The sequence below is a fragment of the Plasmodium gonderi genome (assembly GCF_002157705.1).
Source record: "Plasmodium gonderi DNA, contig: Chr11, whole genome shotgun sequence".
In the NCBI taxonomy this organism is placed as follows: domain Eukaryota; phylum Apicomplexa; class Aconoidasida; order Haemosporida; family Plasmodiidae; genus Plasmodium; species Plasmodium gonderi.
In genome coordinates, this window is record NW_021628936.1 from 788,991 (window position 1) to 810,013 (window position 21,023).

The 21,023-nt window shown below is 29.2% G+C and overlaps 4 protein-coding genes across 4 annotated transcripts; all 4 read right to left on the minus strand.

The window, feature by feature from the left end:
* Positions 1 to 394: 394 nt before the first annotated feature.
* Positions 395 to 3,131, minus strand: PGO_111730 (hypothetical protein, conserved; the record flags this gene model as incomplete). Its single annotated transcript, XM_028688511.1, has 11 exons — positions 395 to 517; positions 670 to 753; positions 882 to 987; positions 1,097 to 1,258; positions 1,380 to 1,422; positions 1,741 to 1,906; positions 2,074 to 2,236; positions 2,387 to 2,472; positions 2,634 to 2,705; positions 2,841 to 2,900; positions 3,039 to 3,131. 11 exons carry the CDS (start codon positions 3,129 to 3,131, stop codon positions 395 to 397), a joined length of 1,158 nt encoding a protein of 385 aa, XP_028544312.1.
* A 1,827-nt stretch (positions 3,132 to 4,958) lies between these two features.
* PGO_111740 (bifunctional methylenetetrahydrofolate dehydrogenase/cyclohydrolase) lies at positions 4,959 to 6,938 on the minus strand (the record flags this gene model as incomplete). Its single annotated transcript, XM_028688512.1, has 1 exon — positions 4,959 to 6,938. The coding sequence occupies one exon, from the start codon at positions 6,936 to 6,938 to the stop codon at positions 4,959 to 4,961; it is 1,980 nt and encodes a 659-aa protein (XP_028544313.1).
* Positions 6,939 to 9,970: 3,032 nt separating this feature from the next.
* PGO_111750 (hypothetical protein, conserved) lies at positions 9,971 to 13,618 on the minus strand (the record flags this gene model as incomplete). Its single annotated transcript, XM_028688513.1, has 2 exons — positions 9,971 to 12,766; positions 13,511 to 13,618. 2 exons carry the CDS (start codon positions 13,616 to 13,618, stop codon positions 9,971 to 9,973), a joined length of 2,904 nt encoding a protein of 967 aa, XP_028544314.1.
* A 3,213-nt stretch (positions 13,619 to 16,831) lies between these two features.
* On the minus strand, positions 16,832 to 18,478 carry PGO_111760 (microtubule-associated protein ytm1 homologue; the record flags this gene model as incomplete). The annotated part of the gene is made up of 1 exon (XM_028688514.1): positions 16,832 to 18,478. The coding sequence occupies one exon, from the start codon at positions 18,476 to 18,478 to the stop codon at positions 16,832 to 16,834; it is 1,647 nt and encodes a 548-aa protein (XP_028544315.1).
* Positions 18,479 to 21,023: the final 2,545 nt, after the last annotated feature.

Here is a 21,023-nt window from a genome sequence, read left to right on the forward strand (position 1 = left end):
CTGCATTTTGGCATACACATATGTATAGGTGGATGTATATATACATGTGCACGTATACGTGAACGTGTATTCATGTATACACTTTGAATTTGTCCTCTGTGCATTATTCTTGTGAAGAAAATGAATGTGTATGGTATTTTTATCATTCCCACTTGTTCATGTTGTTTGTGCATGTGAAACACTTGAAACATTTGAAGCATTTGAAATATTTGATATACTTGATACACTTGATATATTTACCCCTTTTGTTCGTCTTTTATAATTTTATTTGTTTTTTTTGCTTTTTTTTTCTTCATGCTAGCATTGGCAAGTGTTATTATTGAGTCGTTATTCCCTTTGAGGAGGGGGTGAATCACCATGTATCTAATTTCCTTTAAATTCCTTTCATTATTTTTCATTTTTTTTTTATTTTTTGTTTATTTGTTTTTTTTTTTAAATTAACGAGTTTGGTTAAATTCTCATAATAATCTATTTTCTTCAATTTCTCTTTTTCTATGTTTTCTAATTTTTCCTTTTCCTGAACCAAATGTATGGTGTTATGTTGCATGTACCTCCGCGCTTACAAAGGTGTATAATATTTATGAATAATTTCATGTTTTCATATTTGTATATATGTGCATGTAAACACACTCAGATTCCTTATTTATTTTTTTTTTTTTAAATTAGTACATATAGTTGGTGTATTTTTTTCGAATTCTCTGCCTCTATTTGGCCTTCCCTTATTAGCTCTATTTTTTTCTTCTTTTTCAATTCCTGTAAAAACATGAAGCATAGCATAGTAAGACATTGCACTTGAAAGGAAAGTATAACACTACTAATGGAGCTGTAAAGATATTCCTACATATGTGGCACTTTTTCTAAACCCAACGCATGTCTCTAACCATTGCAACTAGTCTAGATTTTTTTAATTCCTCTATTTTCTTTTTTTTTTCTTCTTCCTCCAAAAGTCTTTTTTCTTCTTCCTTCCGCTTGGCTTCCTTTTGCCACCTGTAAGTGGTAAAATTTTCAAAAGACACAAATGATTTTACACAATAAAAAGAAAGACATAATTTCTCTATTATAATGTATCGTTTGCTATGAAAATATAAATCAATACTTAATAGCTTGTATTTCGTCAAAATGAGCTTGTAATTCCACATTTTTTTTCTGTTTCATTCGTATTTCATGAATTTCTTTTTCTTTTTCTTCTTTTTCTCGTTTCATTTTTTCATCGTGTTCCTTTTCTCTCTTTGCCTTTTCCACCTGGTATTTTATATATCTACATTTTTTTTTTTAAAGAAAAAAAAAGTTGAGTAAGATATGTCCTTGCAGATCAAATTCTTCATAATTTAAAAATAAAAAAATGTGTTCAAATATTTCTCCATTATTTATTTTATTACTCCGCGTCTTTTATCTTTTCTTCTGTTTTTCGCGCATTCACAGCTGCTCAAAAGGAAAAAGAGGTGTAATATAATACGCATAAGTATCTATTTGTAGTATGCACAAATGTGACGACCTGCATGCACACGTGCATGGAATTACATATATTTCTTTTTGAAGCATATAAATATGGGTAATCCTCGTCATAATAAATGCAACTGATTTGTGCCCTTGCAAATGTCGGTGTCCACATTTTTTCAAATATAATTTGCAGAAGCGGTCTGTACATCTAATTCTCCATTTTATATTCATTAACTTGTGTAAATGTGCAACTGATCTTACAGAACTATACTCCTTTATACTGTATCCTTTTTCCATTACCTTCAATGTGTTCCTTATTTTTTTCAAGAATATAGCTGTACAGAATTTGCTGCTCTTCTACCTTTTCTTTTTTCTTCTCCAATTCTTCAATTTTATTCTTCTCAAACTGTTTTTGCATTAGTTTTCCCTCAATTATTTTCATTCTCTCTTCTTCTTGTTTCCTCAACTATTCAAGTAAAAAAAAAAAAAAGATAAAATACAGAGACAGAGACAGAGACAGAGGCAGAGGCAGAGGCAGAGGCAGAGAGAAAAAAAATACATTGTAAAAAAGTTGCTACATATATAGTCAACTACATGTCAACCAATCTACAATCTATGACTATTTTTTTATACAAAATTTTCCTGAATTTGATTCTTTATTATTAGTGCGCTTTCTTTATTCTTCAAAATAATATTTTTTTCTTCCTCCTTTTGCTTTTTTTCAATTTCTGTGAAATACAAAGTTTCGATTTCTTCTCTCTTCACGTTTTCCCTATTTAGTTTTTCCATTTGTAGCCTAAAGAAATGTCAAAAAGAGAATTAACATTATAGACAGCTCCATGGAAACGTATACCTCTTGTTACAACTATGTACTAGACACTCCTAGGAATGAATATTAATATAATGCTGATTTTTAATTATTTGACGAATTTTTTATTTCTCTAACTTTTTTTCATCAATCTGTTTTTGTAAATCTTTTAACAGATCTTTATCATTTTTTATAATATTTGTTTTCTTCTTTTTTTCACTTTTCTGCGATTAAAAATGAGGAGAAAAAAAATAATGTTCTAGTTTTCTCTCTTTTTCGGAAGCGTCTTTTCCTGTGTATTGTATAATTATTCCATTTTTTAAATGCTATTTTATTTTTATTTTTTTTTGGGGGAAGGAGTGAATGCCTTCTTTCGTTTCAGTACTTCACTTTCGTCAGAGGACGTTGTTTTTATATTTTTAAATTCATTTTGCTTTTGTATAATCTCTAAAATTTCCTTTCAAAGGAAGAAAAAAAAAAAAAAAAAAAAAGCGAAAATGTACACAAACAAAAAGGCAAATGTTTAAACATATACAACTCTTCCTTTTTTTGAGGGAATGTAAAAAAAAAAAAAAAAATTTATTTTTAGTACTTCTCTCTTGGATGTTGTTGCAGATTTTTCATTTATATCGTTATCTGTTTTGATCCATTTCTGTGTTTAAAAGGTGAAATATAAATTGAGATGGTCAAAAGAGTATGATAAATTAAGAAGACGAAAAAACAACTCAATGAACCTGATAACATAACAAGGAATTTATAAAAAAAAAAAAAAAAAAATAGCACGATATACCTCCTCAATTTTATTTAATTCTTCATTTAGCAACTCATTGTCCTTTTTTTTCTTTTTTTTTAATTTAGACAAAATATTACTACTTTGGTTCATTTCTTTTTCTTTTTTACAATAATGTGTAAACGCTTATAGAAAGATTAGATTTATGTTTGTTGCATACAAAAATATACACATTATGATGTATCAGGACAATGCATTCAATAAATAATATTAATAAGGTAATAACCAGTCGCACACTGTTTCATAGCACTTTATACATACTTTCATGTGCGAAAAAAAAAAAAAAAAAGTGAAAGGACGAGCGGTAGGGCAGGACATTTCACTTGGAGAGTGATGTATGTAAAAAAAAAAAAAAGAAAAAAAAAAAACTACCTTTAAAGACATAACAAATTATGCACTATTAAAAATACAAAAAATATTACTATTGAGGCTGAAAAAAATAAACATTTTCAAAATAGAAATATACTTTTAATAGAAGTATTAAAATAAGAGAAATACGAATAAATTACATTTATTTATTTATTTATTTATTTATTTTTTTTGTCTAGAGAAAGCTATGTCTTCGTGCTTATTTTACTTCACTATTTTAGAACCCTTAACAAAGATGCCACGGAGATATGGAAAAAAAAAAAAAAAAAAAAAAATTAAACGAACTTGTTTAAGTGCATAGTGCTTCTATCTTTTACACACATAAGGACTAATTAGCATTACGACTAAGTATAACAACCTATTCTCCAGTGTAGCATAATTTTAATCGATTTGATATGTATTTACATGTGCAACCTTCATGAGAGATGTGATGTCTTTCTTAATAACATTTTGTTTCTTTTTCTCATCACGCATTTGTCTTATAACTGTTTATTCAAAACTTACATTTCCCTATGCTGTGAACTGATTTCGTACATGTTCATATATATTTGCATATTTTTCAAATTTAATTGTGTATATATATATATATATATATAGAAGATACTTCCATTTTTAAACACACTCAAAGGATTTCTTCTTTATCTATTTCTAAAACGTTTAAATTTATGACTCACGAATACATGCTAATTTATGAACATTGTGTGTTATATTCACAAGAGCTAGTGTTACCTCCTTTTTATTGAAAACAAAAATAAATAAGAAGAGTTGTATATATTAAAAAAAAAAAAAAAAAAAAAAAAAAAAAAAAAAAAAAATAAAAAAAAAAAAAATACATGCTAATTTATGAACATTGTGTGTTATATTCACAAGAGCTAGTGTTACCTCCTTTTTATTGAAAAAAAAAAAAAAAAAAAAGAGTTGTATATATTAAAAAAAAAAAAAAAAAAAAAAAAAAAGCTAAAAGAATGAATATACCTCACATTAATCTATACACTCCTGAGGGGGATAGTTTCACAGTACTAGGAATTAATTTTTACTTAACCTTCTTTAGATATGGAAATTTTTTTCCCCAAAGCGTGCCAAATAAAAACATTTTATTATAAACTCTTAATTTTCTATACAAGATATAAACACTACATCAATGCAGTAGTTAAAAGTTGACACTAATTCAATTGGTTTGGTAAAAATTTGCTTTTCCATTACAATTATCTACATGGAAATGTTTACTAAAACAAGAAGGATGTGTCCTTTAATCCTTAGGTTATAGATGACGTAAAAAGATAGACAAATACACACACACAAATATATATAATATAAATAAATAATAAAAAAGGAAGAAATTGTAAATCAGTTGGTAGATTGCAAATGTGGGTACTTGTGTGATGCCACGTTAACGACTTGGAAAAAAAAAAAAAAAAAAAAAAAAAAAAGAGGAGTAAAAGATGCTACACAAAAGGAGTAATAAATTTTACAGGATTTACCAACAGAAAGGAGAATATATGGGTAGATAGAACATTATCTGGGCCATGTCGATACTCCTACACGGAAATCTTAATTAAAATACAAATTATAAAAGAATACCGATGTGGTGATGAGACCTAATCCACCAGGGACACTGGAAATAAGTGCACATCTTTTTTTGCAGTTTACATCTGCGTCACCAACAATTTCGTAATTCTGTAGATACTTCGCTAAACGATTGGAAAATTTAATTTTGGATTTGCCGCTTTTTAAAATAGTAACATTACTGTATTTATTCTTTTTCCCCTTAGCCCATTTCCAGTAGTATTGTGGAATATTATCATCCTTAAAGTAATGTAAATGAGTACTGTTACATCCTTCTTTTTTGACTGAGATAACTTTCGTTCTTAAGATACTTCTACTCCTAACACTTCTTGCAGGGACAGGAATTAACCATGTGGGCTTTGTTATATTTATAGCATTCTCCACAATTTGGAAACGTTTAATGTTCTTGGTTTTTCGATATGCTGTGCATTTCCTTATACATCCCACTTGTTTCTTGTACAAATACTTCATTTTCACCAATTCATTGTGATCATTTATTATTTCCACATTTTTATACTGGATATCTATGCCCCAAGTGGGCATGGTACATGTCTGCATACAACTATTTCGAGGTTGTGTCAAATTTATTCCCAAGTCCAAAACAATTGCGCTTTTTTTGATATGATTTTTTTTCAAAATGTTAAAGGAACCAATTCCAATTATTATAATATCCGAATTCCTTACTACCCTTTTGTTCATATTTTTTTGCATTGATAATATATCTTTGTGGGAAAATTTTTTGTACATATTTTTGGTAGACAAGTAAGCGTTATAAAATATCTTGAATTTTATTTTAAAATCTTTCTCGTTTTTGATGTGTAATTTCCTTTCATTCATATTGAAGTACCAGCCTTTTCCCCCATTTGGATTTCCATTATTGGCCCCACTTTGGTAACTACACAGAATTTTCCCAATCAATGGATCATAAACAGTTGTAGAAATATCATATTTCAAAAAAAAGACAAACAAAGATAGGAAAATGCTTACGTTTCTATTAACAATTAACACATTTTTCCCTTTCAGACTGATGTTGTAATATTTTATAAATACAAGGATGGCATGTACACAACATGGGAGATTATATTTTACACTGCTCCTGAAATAATTGTATACTGCTGAGTTTCGGTCGATTATCTGTCCTATTTCCTTGCAGCTGTTATTGGCTCTGCTGCAGTGGCTTGTTAGTTTGGTGCCACTAGTTTTGTGGATTTCCTCCTCGTTGTTGTCCAATAATACTTGCCGTAAGCCTGGGTATTTCCCCTCTCCTGCATTTCTATCGTTTTTCTTCTTTATCTCCTTCCATGTGCGAAAATTGGAAAGAACATCCATCCAAATATCTTCTCCTTTTTTCATCTTGCAAAAGTAGCAAACCGCAAAAAGCAACTGCAGGAAAACGTTGCGATATTCTATGTAGAAATATGATGCCCCCACATTTGGAAGGGGTAGAGGCGGGGGTAAATTTATGCACCTGTCATCACATCCATTGATGCTATTACAAGTCTCAACACATGTTCCGCTGCAATCCACGCTGTAATCATCATCACTGTTTAGCAACTTCCAAATTGTGGCACAATTAGAACAATCTACATCTTTCTCTTCACGTATGAAACTGGATATGTAGCACTTATTTATGTGAGGAGATAAAGGGGATAAAATTATGACCCAAGTATTTTTTCCTTTTCTATTTATTTTTTCTATCAAATTTATTAATCTTTTTTGGTTACATCTGTTATGTACTCTGATGAGTATAAAATTAACATGAGCCTTTAAGTATAAACTTTTTTTCAAAAGAATGTGTAGATATGAATATGTAACTAAGTTTTTCGAATATATAATGAAAAGATTTTTTTCTTCTGGCAACTTTTTTCTTCTTAATAATTCTTTCTTTTCGTACGCTATTTTTCGAATCACTAACTCGTCAATTTGGCTAGCCAACTGATGCCCGTATAGAGTAACACAACTCATTGTGTATATATACACCTATGGGCGCAGAAAAGCAGAAGAAGGTGTAAAATACATAAAAGGGGGAGAAATAACCTGAAACAAAAAAAAAAAAAAAAAAAAAAATTACTACATCATCCGGGTACCCCCCTCTGACTATTTATTTCTACTCATCCTTTTTCCCTACATATAGTTATAGCTTCTCCTAAAGCAATTTCGTTTCATTAATTTTTTGGGAACAAGGAATTTGAGGAAAGAAATGGAACAAAAAAATGGAGCAAAAAAATGGAACAAAAAAATGGAGTAAAAAAATGGAGCAAAAAGATGGAGTAAAAAAATGGAGCATAGAAATAGAGTAGAGAATTTTATTACTGCCTTGCTACTGGTTTATACCGATGCATCATTAAATGAATCTTTTTTAAGACCTAATAATAGGTCAAACGTTTTCCGGTGTTCAAACGTAGAGCCAGAAAATCGTGTATGCACTAACCAGGTGTGCTTTTTTTTTTTTTTTTTTTTTTTTTTGGAGATTTGTTTATGCTCAAATGTTTGTATTCACACCAAGACTTAATCGATGCAACGCAATTACTTTCACCTATTTTTTGCAAGTCATTTTTCCCTTCATCACCTTTTCTCAATATCAATTCCCTATAGGTTTCTTTCCCCCCCACCCCCTTCACGTACAACCCATGCGTAACAACAGATTGAAATTCCCATTTAGTGAAAATTTCACGTGAAAACACGCGAAATGGACATGCTTTTTGATTTGTAATAATTTTGTTGCCTTCATGAATTGATCTTACTGGTAGAAATCTCAAACAAAGTAGGATGATGAAATTGAATAGGGTGGTTAAACCTAGTGCAACACTCATATTACAGGAAAAAAAAAAATCGCTAAATCGCAAAATGGCAAAAGTTGAATTATGTAGAAATTGGTAAATTAACTAAACAAGTAAAGCTCAAGTGTTTTGAATACTATTACTTTTTTTTTTTTTTTTTTTTTTTTTTTTTCTTTCGTGTAATCCAACCATTATATATATCACTTCTCATATGAATTGTTATCAATGTCACTGACACAAATTAAAAGAATTTATACGAACTATTCGATTTGGTTTATTTTACATAAATCATTTATTCATCATATCTTCCTTCTCTTGAAGATTCATTCAGCAGACATAATGAACTTCTCAAATTATTTTTACATAAAAATTTTTACGCACCTGCGGAGATGACGTATAAATCTCACGTAAATGTTAGAAGAAACCTGCAAGGTATAATAACAACACACATTGGAAATTGATGTAAAAAAAAAAAAAAAAAAAGAAGTAATAAATAAAAATATTTTTTTTTTTAAAAAGGGAAAAAAAAGAAAAGCATTTATTTTAAAAAAAAGAATAAAAGAAAAAAAATGTTTGATAAGTTCTTTACTCCACCAATTTGTTCCCATAAAACAAGACTATCTTTCATTACATGTGATCATCATACCCCGCTCACACTTTGATCTAGTTTTTTTTTTTGGATAAATTATAAGTTTCACATTAAAACCATTTTGTGGAATTGTTACATATTAAAACTAGATTGTACCTTTTCTTAGTCTCGCCCAATATGAACCATATGCTTTTTGAATAGCACTGGAACTGATATGTACACCGATTTCCCCATTACCTTTGTCATTGCATTACAGTATTTTTCCACATAAATGAATGCCTTAAAAGGTGCATGCATGTATACATAGACATAGATACACATGCATACACATATATGCACATATATGTGCGTGTAACGTCACACAACAAAACGTTCTTATTTTTTATCCCCTCAGTATGATGGGGAAAAAGAAAAAGAACTTTTTTATATGTTTAAAAGGGATATTCCTTTATATGAGTCGAGTTCGCGTTATAAGTTTTATTAATGGCAAAAACGAAAAATGTCTATTATAAAAATTTCTTTTGTAAGTGTAAAAATCAGTAAATTGGTGCGCTGTCCATGGGGTATGGCAGATCGGGAGCAAGGAATGCACGTATAATGGTACATGTTTGTGCATACGTTTTGTGTGCAAATACGTGTGGATGTGGCTTTTACATGAAGGGACACATTTGCACGGGTATCTGAGAATAAGCATAACAGGCTCTTTTCATGAATTAAAAACTGCAAAGTAGATAAACTGATAACTTCATATTTGCATTTTTTTTTTTTTTTTTTTTTTTGGACACTTGTGTATGAAGTGTTCATAAAAGGCGCAAATGTGTAGAAGCGAGGAACGTAAAAAAAAAAAAATAAAATAAAAATAACAATAAAAATGGTAACAATAAAAATGGTAACAATAAAAATGGTAACAATAAAAATGGTAATAATAAAAACAGTAACAATAAAAATGGTAACAATAAAAATGGTAATAATAAAAACAGTAACAATAAAAATAGTAACAATAAAAACAGTAACAATAAAAACAGTAACAATAAAAACAGTAACAATAAAAACAGTAACAATAAAAATAGTAACAATAAAAATAGTGAGAAAAAGAATAAAAAAAAATAATATGCATAGAAAAGGGGAGGGGAAAAATAAAAAAGTTCGAATCGTCTCTTCATTCAAAAAGGCGATTTATAACTCTAAAAATTGTAAAATGGAGCGGAATTAAAAAAATGCTCATATGAAATTATGTTTACAAATCGTTTTTCCGATTGTATAATTACGTTTTTATACTCATCTTCTTCCAATATAACAAAGATAATTATCCAAGAGGGGGAAAGTCAGTTTAGATACACACACACACTCCCACTTCTCCAACATTATCGACACAGTGACTCACGTTTTACATGGAAAAGAGAATGCCTCCTCTATGTGGGGAGGAGAGGTATGTGCGGTTTGGTGCTTTTTCTTGTGCATCTTTCATCACATCGCTTTACTTTCATCGCACCCTTTTCACTTTTTAATAATTTTCTAAAATTGGGAGAAAATAATATATCGTCAAGAGTGGCGATAGAAATTATAATGGTTGTGGATGAGGTGAAAAAAAAAGGGGGAAAGGATATGAGCACTTGGGGTTAGAGTAGCTAACAAGCGTACTTATGCTTGGTAGGTCTTTTGATATTGTTCAAAATTTCGACCGTATTGTTTGGCCAGCGTGTGTTGAAAAATTTCAAGTGGCTATCATTTGAAACATCATAGTCAACTTCTTTTAAAAGAAAATAATTAATAGATTTCTCCGGAGCCTCTTGAGCATCGTATAGATAAAAATATTTTTCTTTCGGTGGGTCCGAGTTTTTAAGTTGGTTAATGTCATTTTGTTTCAGCTGCAAATAAAAGGATTTAAATTCTGAGTATAGGAGAATATCAAGATCATTAACAAAACCATCAAACATATTTTTATATTCCTCTTTTAAATTCAAATCTTGTATGAATTCAGGAATAAAATGTGACAAAATGTATTTATTATTCTCTTTATCATATTTATTCCATATTTTATTTAATTTTGATAAAAATAATTCTTCACTTGTGCACTTGGAGTTGTTAATATTTAGGGAAAACAAAACAGTGTAATGATTTGAGCTACTAATAACCCATATTGGGTAAATGGGGTATTTATAAAAACTGCCCACTTCACAATATTTAAATGCTTCGAAATCTGTTAGTAAACCGATTAATGGTCTTTTATTAATTCCTTTGAGTATAATGTTATTTTTGTTTAACCCAGATAGCGAGGGGTTAGACACACTTCCACCATTGCCATTCGCGTTCCAGCTCTTCGTGTGATATTTTGAATCACCTATAGGATTTATAACTGGCGAATTATTAGTACTACCACAGAAGCTGTTCATATTTCCCAAAATTCCAGTATTGCTACCACTGTTATTGCTGCCCCTTCTACTTACTCCTCCCCCCCCTTCGAACATAATAGTTCCACTCATATCAGCGTCGTTATGTGGAAAGGAATGTATAACGCTGGTATTGTCAAACACATTTGAACATGCTCTTCCTGTCAAAAGTAGATTAACTAGCTCCTGCGAGCAGTGCCCATAAATTCCAATTAATGGATGATTTATATCATCCATATCATTTTTAATGTTATCTATACCCCTTGTTAATATAACAGAATATAGAAATGAAATTGCACCTGTTGAGCTAGAAAATATAATAAAATGCTCCAAATAAAATTTTATTACATCTTTTATACTACTAAATTCTTTGTAATATATATTTATTTTTTTTAAATCTCTTATCATACTGTCATCTGAATTCCTTCTATTCATGTAATATGAATAGTCATAACATTCTGGTAACAAAAATGCTATAATGTAATATGATTTGTCTGTACATTGGTACAGTATATATGCCATAGATTCTACTAATGAGTAATATTTTAAATCTTTTATATTGTCTCTTACTAGTTGTATAAATTCGCTATCATAATCGTCATTATCACAATTGTCATCATTGCCAGCAGCATTATGGGAATTATCATTACCATCGTTATCTTTATTATTTACCTTTTCTCTATTTGATTTTCCCTTTTCCTGGATCTCTTTACATCTTTCTTCCTTCTCCAAATCTATACCACCAGCATTGTCATTTTTTTTATTATTATCGCTACTTGTGCTATCCATGCTTCCACTTCCCCTATCTGTGTTCTTGCATATTTTCCAACATCCCTTTGCATTTTCTTCTTCATTTTTGTCACTCCTCACGGAATTTTTTTGATACTCTAAAGGACAATGATTCTCTTGGATGGAGCAGTTTTTTCTGTCTTCTTCATCTTCCATTATCATTTGGGATTCAGTGGGCGCTGTATATTCAGTTTTTTCGACACCCCCTTCATGGAATTGTATGGAAAGGTTTCTCTGGTAACACTCAGAAATTTTCTCCTCGCGATTATCACTGTTTGATATATGTGAATCATAATGAGATTGTGTCGTACTTCCTACTTTTGCCTTGTCATGTTCGCCAGTGGAATCCTTATTTTGTAATCCTGCTTGGTTCAATCCACTGATAGAAGAATATTTATCAATGGTATGGCTTGAATTCGTGAAGTTCAAAAAATCTTCATTTGTCTTCAAAATATTGAAGTAGTTGTTATCCCATAAAAAATGATACTTATAATTAAATAGTAAAATAATTATTATATATCCCTGTATACTTGAAATGAGTCCACAGGGTCCACTTAAAAATTGACGAAGTCCAAAATTTATATGTTTACTTTCATAAAATGTAATACTATGATTAAACCATTTTTTTATATCCTGTTTGTTGGAGTATTTGTAATTATTTACACCAAACACTAAGTTGTGTATGCTATTTCTATCATCAAGTAATTTCATTTCTTTTAATAAATAACTCACATATACATGATCGTTTAAGCATTTGCTTCTATTTCCTTTTCTTAGCCACTTACAATAATCTTTAGTTGTGTAGTTTATGTTTTTATAATTTTTTTTTATTTGCTCCAATGAGCAACACGAAAGGGAAGATGAGTTATTACTACAATCACTTGAATAATCACTATCATAATATTCCCTACTAGATGTGGAATCACTTGATTCTTCATTCATTTTTTCATTTCTTTTATTTAAACTTATCATATAATCTCTTATAATAATATATATATTTTTATAATTTTTATAAATATCTTTCCAAAAGAGTTTATTATCGATTATATCATTTTGATTTTTTGTTGACTCATGACTGTTACATAAATAGTATGTAATTTTATCAAAATTCTTTTTTACAATATCACGATACGAATCATTCGTATCTATATTTTTCTCCTCCTTGCTTTTCTTACATCCTATGATAGACAATCGTATGGCTTCCTGCAACATTTCATCATTTTCATCTTCTGCTAAAAATTCATCCTGAAAAATGGGCAAAAAAAAAAAAAAATGGTGCATCATCAAAACACTGTTATATACTCTGTCCTTCTCTATCTGTAAACACCATTTTACAAATTTATGTCATTCGTTTTCAGTGTACTCAAGGGACACAGTGTTTCTCAGAATAAACCAATTTTCTATGAAGAAATACAAAATTATAAGGGCTGTACACGTGCGTAAAGAAATATGCGTTTGTCTTATCTTTTTTTTTTTTTTTTTTTTTTTTTTTTTTTTTTTTTTTTAAAAAAATTATGTTTTTTTTTTTTTTTTTTTTTTTTTTTTTTTTTTTTTTTTTTTTTTTTGTACGGTGTGAATCGATGCAAATGGGACAGGGAAAATTGGTTATTTAAATAAATTAAACAACATTCCTCTTTAACAGAAATAGAGTAAATACAACAAATAATTTTTACGTCCACAGTTTATTTTGTAAAAATATGCGTCATGGCACATGTCATAACATTCACACAATTTAAACGTTTTAAAAACAGTTTTCATGCATTCAATGTGTGTATTCGTGTTCGTAACATGCATGTCCAACGCAGATATATCTCGCGCACAGCTTTACGAAGTTTTTCCAAGTGCGGAAAAAATTGAAAAAATTGAAAATTTGAGAAATTCACATCTCTACACATTTATTCTCCCTGTCGCGTTTGTCCCTCTCTGTCTCTCTCCATATATATATATATATATATATAATTGCATATCTCCTTTTTCTCCCAAACTTACCTGCTCGTTCTTTTTGTTTTGTGAAGCATGGTACTCCTCTAGGGACAGGGCAATTGTTTTGGATATATCTTCTTCCTCTTTTCGTAACAGTTCCTCATTTGTTTTCATCTTTTAACGCGTTATAAAAAAAAAAAAAAAAAAAAAAAAAATTAATATATAATTCTGTGCACAAAACTGTGAATTAACAAGTGTCAAAATGCGTATTTATATTTGTGGTGTAAATGTTCTTTTGGTTCTGTGTGGTCATCCTTCCGATGAACATTTTTCTTTTAAATGTTTCAACATTTAATTCATATATCGCATTATTTAAAGTAGCACTCTTTATTCCTATGTTTCTGTTTCGATTGAGATTGCTTCTTGGACGTTGCTATGGTGTGGTGATATATGTATATGGGGTATTATTATCTTACGGTTTACATGTGAAATTTTGAGATATATGGATCTGGTATGTTTTGAGATTTGACATGGTATATTTTAATATGATAAGGATATGTGTGATGTATATTACGACTTCTTATGATGTGTCATTATTTGTTATGATGTGTCATTATTTGTTATGATTTATCATGATTTGTTATGAACTGTTATTTTTTTTTTTTTTTTTTATCTTTCATCATTTTCTGAATTCCTTCATTCATCCTATTTGAATCTTTATTTTATTTTTTTTTTTCTCAAGTACGTTTCCAATTTTTGTCAATTAATTTTACATCACAAAAATGTAATAACAAATATTTATAAATTGGTACCTTCGTAAATATTCTTTATGTTTTTTTTTTTTTTTTTTTTTTTTTTTATTATTTATTTATATATGCAATAATATGTGTGTGCATCCCAAAGTTTTCTTTTGTCCTTTGCCACTAAAAAGTGTATGCATTTGTTCAATTTTCTAATTTGAAGCACTATTACATTTTGGTAACGTGTTATAGAAGGAAAAGCAAAAAAGAGGCAAGGGGGCAGGAAAAAAAAAGCGAAAGAAAAATAAATGAATGATGAAAAAACCAAATGGGACAAAGCATGAAAGGAAAAAAAAAAAAAAAAAAAAAAAAAAAAAAAAAAAAAAAAAAAAAAAAAAAAAAAAAAAAAAAAAAAAAAAAAAAAAAAAAAAGCTAAAAAATAAAACAAACAGAAAATTAGGAAAAAAAAAAAAAAAAAGGTAACACAATAATTTATTTACCATTTCATGATACAGGTGAAATTAATATGCAGCACATATTACTTTTGTATATCCCCTATATTCCTACTGCTGCGTTATACATTATATACTATCGCAGAGTGTACAATGGTATTACGCTTCAGTTCAAAAGGAGTATTTAACATTAACCAAGTGAGATTCCTTTATTCCCATAAATTGTAAAAAGGTATATATATCCCCTACTTTAGTGATGAACATTTCATTTTCCTACTTTTTATGCAACAGCAGAAATGTCTCAATGAAAGTTATTCTATTGAAAAGGTTATGGCTCTTTAACGTTGAATAATATGTTACTGATATGTGCTTGTCCTACATGTATACCGAGAGGAATTTTTCCACTCATTGTCATTTGTTACCCGTGCTACAGGGTAGAAGGGCAGTATAGGAAGAAGTAAACTTTATTAAGTTACCCAAAAAGGATAGCTTGGTTGTGGATACAGGCAGTATGTATATATCCTCGTCACACATGGGACATAGGTATACACCACATATATATATACTTTTGCTTATGCATGCGAGAAAATTAAAATGGACAAAGAGTGAATTACACTAACAAAACTTTTATATGCACACTTTTTGAAATGTTCCCCTTTCTCTGTCACCCCATTTAATAAGCCAGAATTTATGGGCATGTGAATTGTACCCGCATTGCACGTATTTCTAAGAAGGTTTTGCTTATATTTCATATGTACGTCTATATATATGTGGTTTCTGTGCAACACAATATTAGGAAAACATTCGAGTTTTTTTTTTCCGTGTCTTGTGAAAACATCCCTAGGAAAATATCGTGCTCATAAATATTTTACATACAACAAATTCGAATAAATTATTGAAAAAAAAGAACAAAGAAAAAAACCCATCATTCCTTTTAATTTTTAAGGAAACATCATTACGTAAAAAAAAGTCTGCATGGATTTCCTTTGATGCTATTTAAGAGTTCAAATGTATGTATGCATGTATATATATCTATATATATACATAGCATATTCGAACGTGAACAGATAACAATCCCCGTTTCTCTTTGCCTATTCAATGTACGCTCGAGCACACAAGCAAAAAGTATCCCCCTGGACATAATTTTACCCAAAGATTAACAAAACGAAAAGAAAAGGCAACAAAAGGGAACATAAAAGTTCATCCCATTTTGTTATTATTATACATATTAATTAAAGAAAAATATATACTGGTCTCCCCCATACTGCAGTATGTCAAAAATGTTTTACTCTAAATGTTATTCTTTATCTTTCAAAAAAAAGAAAAAAAAATCCTCTCTGCCTTCAAAAATTCGATCTTCGAAGTTTTGATATTTAACGAAAGGGTAAATAATAACAAAAAAAAAAAAAAAAATTGAAAAAAAAATGAAAACAAATAGAAAAAAAATTGAAAAAAAAAAAAAAAAAAACTTCCCCTATACTCTTGGAAAGAAATAGAAGACGGCTGCACCAGTTAATTACAACATTCTATTCAACTATACATGAAACCCCATATATTAAATTTTATGAGTAGCACAACATTTTAAAGACTATTTAGAGGAACATATAAAAAACATATATTTTTCTATAAAAACTCGCATATCTTGATGTCATAAATAGGGAAATTTTGAAAAAGACAAAAATTTGAGGGGAAATGATTGGGTTAAATAAATGCATAACGATATTTATGATAAGAAAAATGAACGTACATCCAAGCATGGCACATTCGTAACTGCATACTATAAGTTGAAAAAAAGGAAGAAATTCTGTTCACAAAAAACTAATGGTTAAAAAATTAGCACACACCTTCTCTTCGTCTATTAGATGTTTTTTTATATGAACAATATATTATAGGTTTATCCGTAAATTGTGTAGGCGTAAACAAGTGTTATTTTGAGACAGGTATTAAAGAAATGTATACACGCACACATACATACTTCTTTTACACTTTGGAAGAATAATTCATGTGATAATTAATGTAAAACAGCGGATATATATTCTCATATATATGTCGACATATTTGCACATATTCGTAATTGCATATCTCGACATCTATATATATCCCCCCCCCTGAAGGAGAGATACAAACGCGTATAAAGCCAGGGAGTGTGATACATCCCACTACGAACACACAAATATATTATCATGCTTTGAAAATTAAAAATTATGTATTGTCAAATTTTGTTCGTTCGCATTTATGACAGAATTATGATCTTCCTTGTAAAACCACGTACTTGAAAGAACTTTCGACTTGTCTTCACTCTCAATTGTATATACAGGTAATTTGTTTAGTCTTATATCGTATATATTTGTGTATCCATCATGCGATGATGATAAAAAATGAATTTCATTTTTGTTCCCTGCAAGGGATGTTATTATTTTGTCATGGAAATAATACTTATGCTCGTTTAGAGATATAGCTGGCTTTTCCTTTAAACATCTTACATCAAATAATTTAATAACAGATTGTTCATCTGCTGTTATAAATATATTATCATTCAAAATGTTACTACATATGATTGCTTTGTTATATGGAAAAGATGAAAATATATCTCCTGTATTTGCATCATAAATTTTTATATTTTTTTCTAAGCCTGTACATAAAAAACGGCTATCATCAAAAAAGGTCAAGTCTGTTATAACTCCTTCTTCTTTATGTACACACTTTTTTGGCGTTACTATATTTTTCATTTTTCTTTTATTTGTATTATTTTCACATTTATATTCTTTTAATTTTTCTATAATTTCATAATTATCATACAGGTTTATTTTATTATCTGCTCCTCCACTTATAATTAATGATCCGTTTTTATTGAATGCTATAGATTTAACCATATTGTCATGATTACCTAAATACAATTCACCCTTTGTTATTATTTTTTGATTTATCTCTTCATTTAAAAATGCCTTTAGAGTACCATTGGACTGTCCAATAATAGATTCATTGTAATTTGCATCATCATTAATTAATTTCTCATTTTTACATATATTAAATGAAAATATGGACATATCAGATACTCTCTTTTCATCTATTTTATAAAAATTAGACAAGTCATAACACAATAAGTTTCCTTCGAAGGTACTACAATATAGTTTATTTTCAATTATAATTAATTTAGAAATCCATTCGGAAATTTTGTCAATGTGTGCGCTTTCTTTTTTCGTTATAGAAAGAGTATATTCTATCTGTATGACGTCTTCAGATAGGATATTGTTAATTCGTAAAAATTCTTCTATAGATGATCTTAAAATTTTTTTATTTATTAAAAATTCAAAGGAGACATTTTCTTTTATATCCAATAACTGTTTTATCATTCTTGACAAGTCAATTCTTTTAAAACTAATTGGAACTGTGTAAATAGTGTCTTCCATTTTGTACTTTTCATTGGGCATGTTTGACACGAAATATACCTGTATCTGTTTATCGGCTAGACTAATCTCTTCATTTTCTGATAAATTATTAACATAGCTCTCTGACACTTTATCACTCTCAGAGTCGCTATCTTTCACTCCATCACTGGCAGAGTCGCTATCTTCCACTTCATCACTGGCAGAGTCGCTATCTTTCACTTCATCACTGGCAGAGTCGCTATCTTTCACTTCATCACTGGCAGAGTCGCTATCTTTCACTTCATCACTGGCAGAGTCGCTATCTTTCACTCCATCACTGGCAGAGTCGCTATCTTTCACTTCATCACTGGCAGAGTCGCTATCTTTCACTTCATCATCTTCAGAAACGTGGTTTTTCATTTTCCCCAGTTTGTTACTGCCATCTCCCCTTTTTTTATTCCCAGATCTTTTCATTATTAGTAATTTATTTTATAATTTTCCTATCAACGCATGGAGTTTCTTTTTTTCCTATTGTAGTAGTGATAAGGGGAATACAGGTGGGAATAACAGAAAAAAAAAAAAAAAAAAAAAAAAAAAAGAGATTTATTTTTTTCTGCATATGATACGACATGCTACCTTTCTTTCCTTAAACATAATAGCAGCGCTGTAAATTTTTGGAAAATGTAAATGTTACAAACTTTATTCTTCACCACAATAGCATGCATACCTTTTTAACAAAATATTATTTATATGTATAATTACATTTTTCCTATTTTCGGCTTGCAAAAAAAAAAATTAGTTCCAAAATTCTATTGCATTTTTCATTATTTTATTTTATTTATTTTTTTTCCCCCTTATTTTTTATGAAAACTGCAGCAACACCTTTTTGCTTTACTATATACACATATCTCTTCATTTTTTTTTTTTTTTAACCATTTTGCCCCCTCTTGTCCTTTTATAATATACATAAAATAACACCGTAGTGCAAGCAACGCGGGTAATAATATAGGATGTCATTTTATTTTAAAAAGAAATAAAAAATTATCATTTGTGATTGAATACGGAATAAAAAAAAAGTTAATACTACTAATGTTACAGTGTTTTGAATTAATTCTTTATTATAGTATCATAAATACCAAATTTGTTTTTATATTTTATTTTACTTTGGCTTTTTCCCATATTTTTTATTCATGTGCCATAAAACGTGAGCATAACTAAGATAGTGTTCAGCAACTGTACGCAAACGATATACTTACATTCTTATGATAAATAAATTGTAGTTATAAACCCATCTATATATCAACAGGAAAAAGCTAGCTTCATTCAGCGGCAAGGTCAACTTGCAGATATGGCATTACATGTGTTATTTGGTTTTTTACAAATAGTTCCAAATTTAAAATATTTTTCTATGAATAATATATACCCACTGTGATGACGGGGATTCAAGGCCTGGGATGCTCAAACATAGACTCAATGTGGTGTCAGTTCTTGTAATTACGTGTTGCACACATATATATGTATACATAATTACGAACTTGTATAGCATGTACTCGCATATTCATACGGTAGTGTATATATTTTTGCATATTTAATGTTGAAATGTTAGTGTCATATAAAGGAGATTAATGACACGTTCATTATTGCAAATAGGAAAGCCATAAAAAGTGGAAAAACAAAATGGCAACTATTTAGGTAACTCGGAACTACTATTATTTTGTAGCTATCTATTTTGCAATTTAAAATCCCACACATATATTGTTTTAAAAAAGAAAACGCATATGAAACAATCCATGTGGCCATGTGTAACAGACATAAGATTTTATTCCACATATAACAATTTATATCAATGTTTACCATAATTTTCACTAATCATGCTAACATGGGATGTGACACGTTTTAAGGGTTTACAAGTCATCTCAATTATGAAAGCTAACAAATATACAAAATATATGAACACAGATAAAAAAACAAATAAAAACGCAAGTACAAGCTCCATGTACCACAAATAATAAGCCCCTTTGCGTGCATCTCATCTTCCTTTTTTCATTTTGCTTAAAATGACATTTGAGTACTCATAAAACAACACAACATTTGCTCATCAAATTATACGTATTTATATTTCCCCCTTGATGGCTGAAAAAAATATTTTGGGTTTCCATTCATGAACAAATTGTCACACTTTTTCTGTGTAGCAAAAAGAAGAAAAAAAAAGTAACGAATAAAATATTTCATTTATTTTACTTTTTTTTTTTTTTTCCCCTTAGCACATGGTCTATATTTTTCTGAATTTCAACCTTTTTTTGTGCAAATATCAGTAATGTTTATGTGTTATAATTATAATAGGTGGAATGAAAAAAGACTGCGCAAATAGATATATATTTTTTCCCTGTGTCCAAAAAAATATGAAGGGGCACAATAAATATTTTTTTTTTTTTTTCATTCTTATTTCCCTTTTATGCTTGCCCCTATAACTTCAAATTACACATCAGTACTCAAGGGAAAATAATGGAAATTACAGAAGGAAAAGGTATTATATGATGAGAATGGTTTACCTGTCCATTTTGTACAAAAAAGGAAATAAAATTTATTTTCATTCGAATTTTATTTGCACGCGTTTTCTTTTCGAATCCATTTTTTCTTTACTGGTTCAATGAAAAAAATAATTTCATTCTCAAACAGGAGGTGATGACTAATCTTTCGACAATTTCGCTACATGCCCACGCTTAGCATACATTGAATTTTACATTACATGTTTACTCGCCCGTTAAAGAAAATTAACATTACATTCGTAGCACATTCATATTAATATGAATATCAACATGAATTAATGCCTATATAAATGTTAATCCTTTCTTCTTTTTTTTTTTTCCTTTTTCAAATTAATTATCTTTCCAATTAACTATACACATTTCCAGCTCTTTCCACACACACACACATATGCGCACACAATACTTACACCCCTATATGTAAATTTACATGAACATGTATAATATGTGCGACAAACAATAAACACAATTTG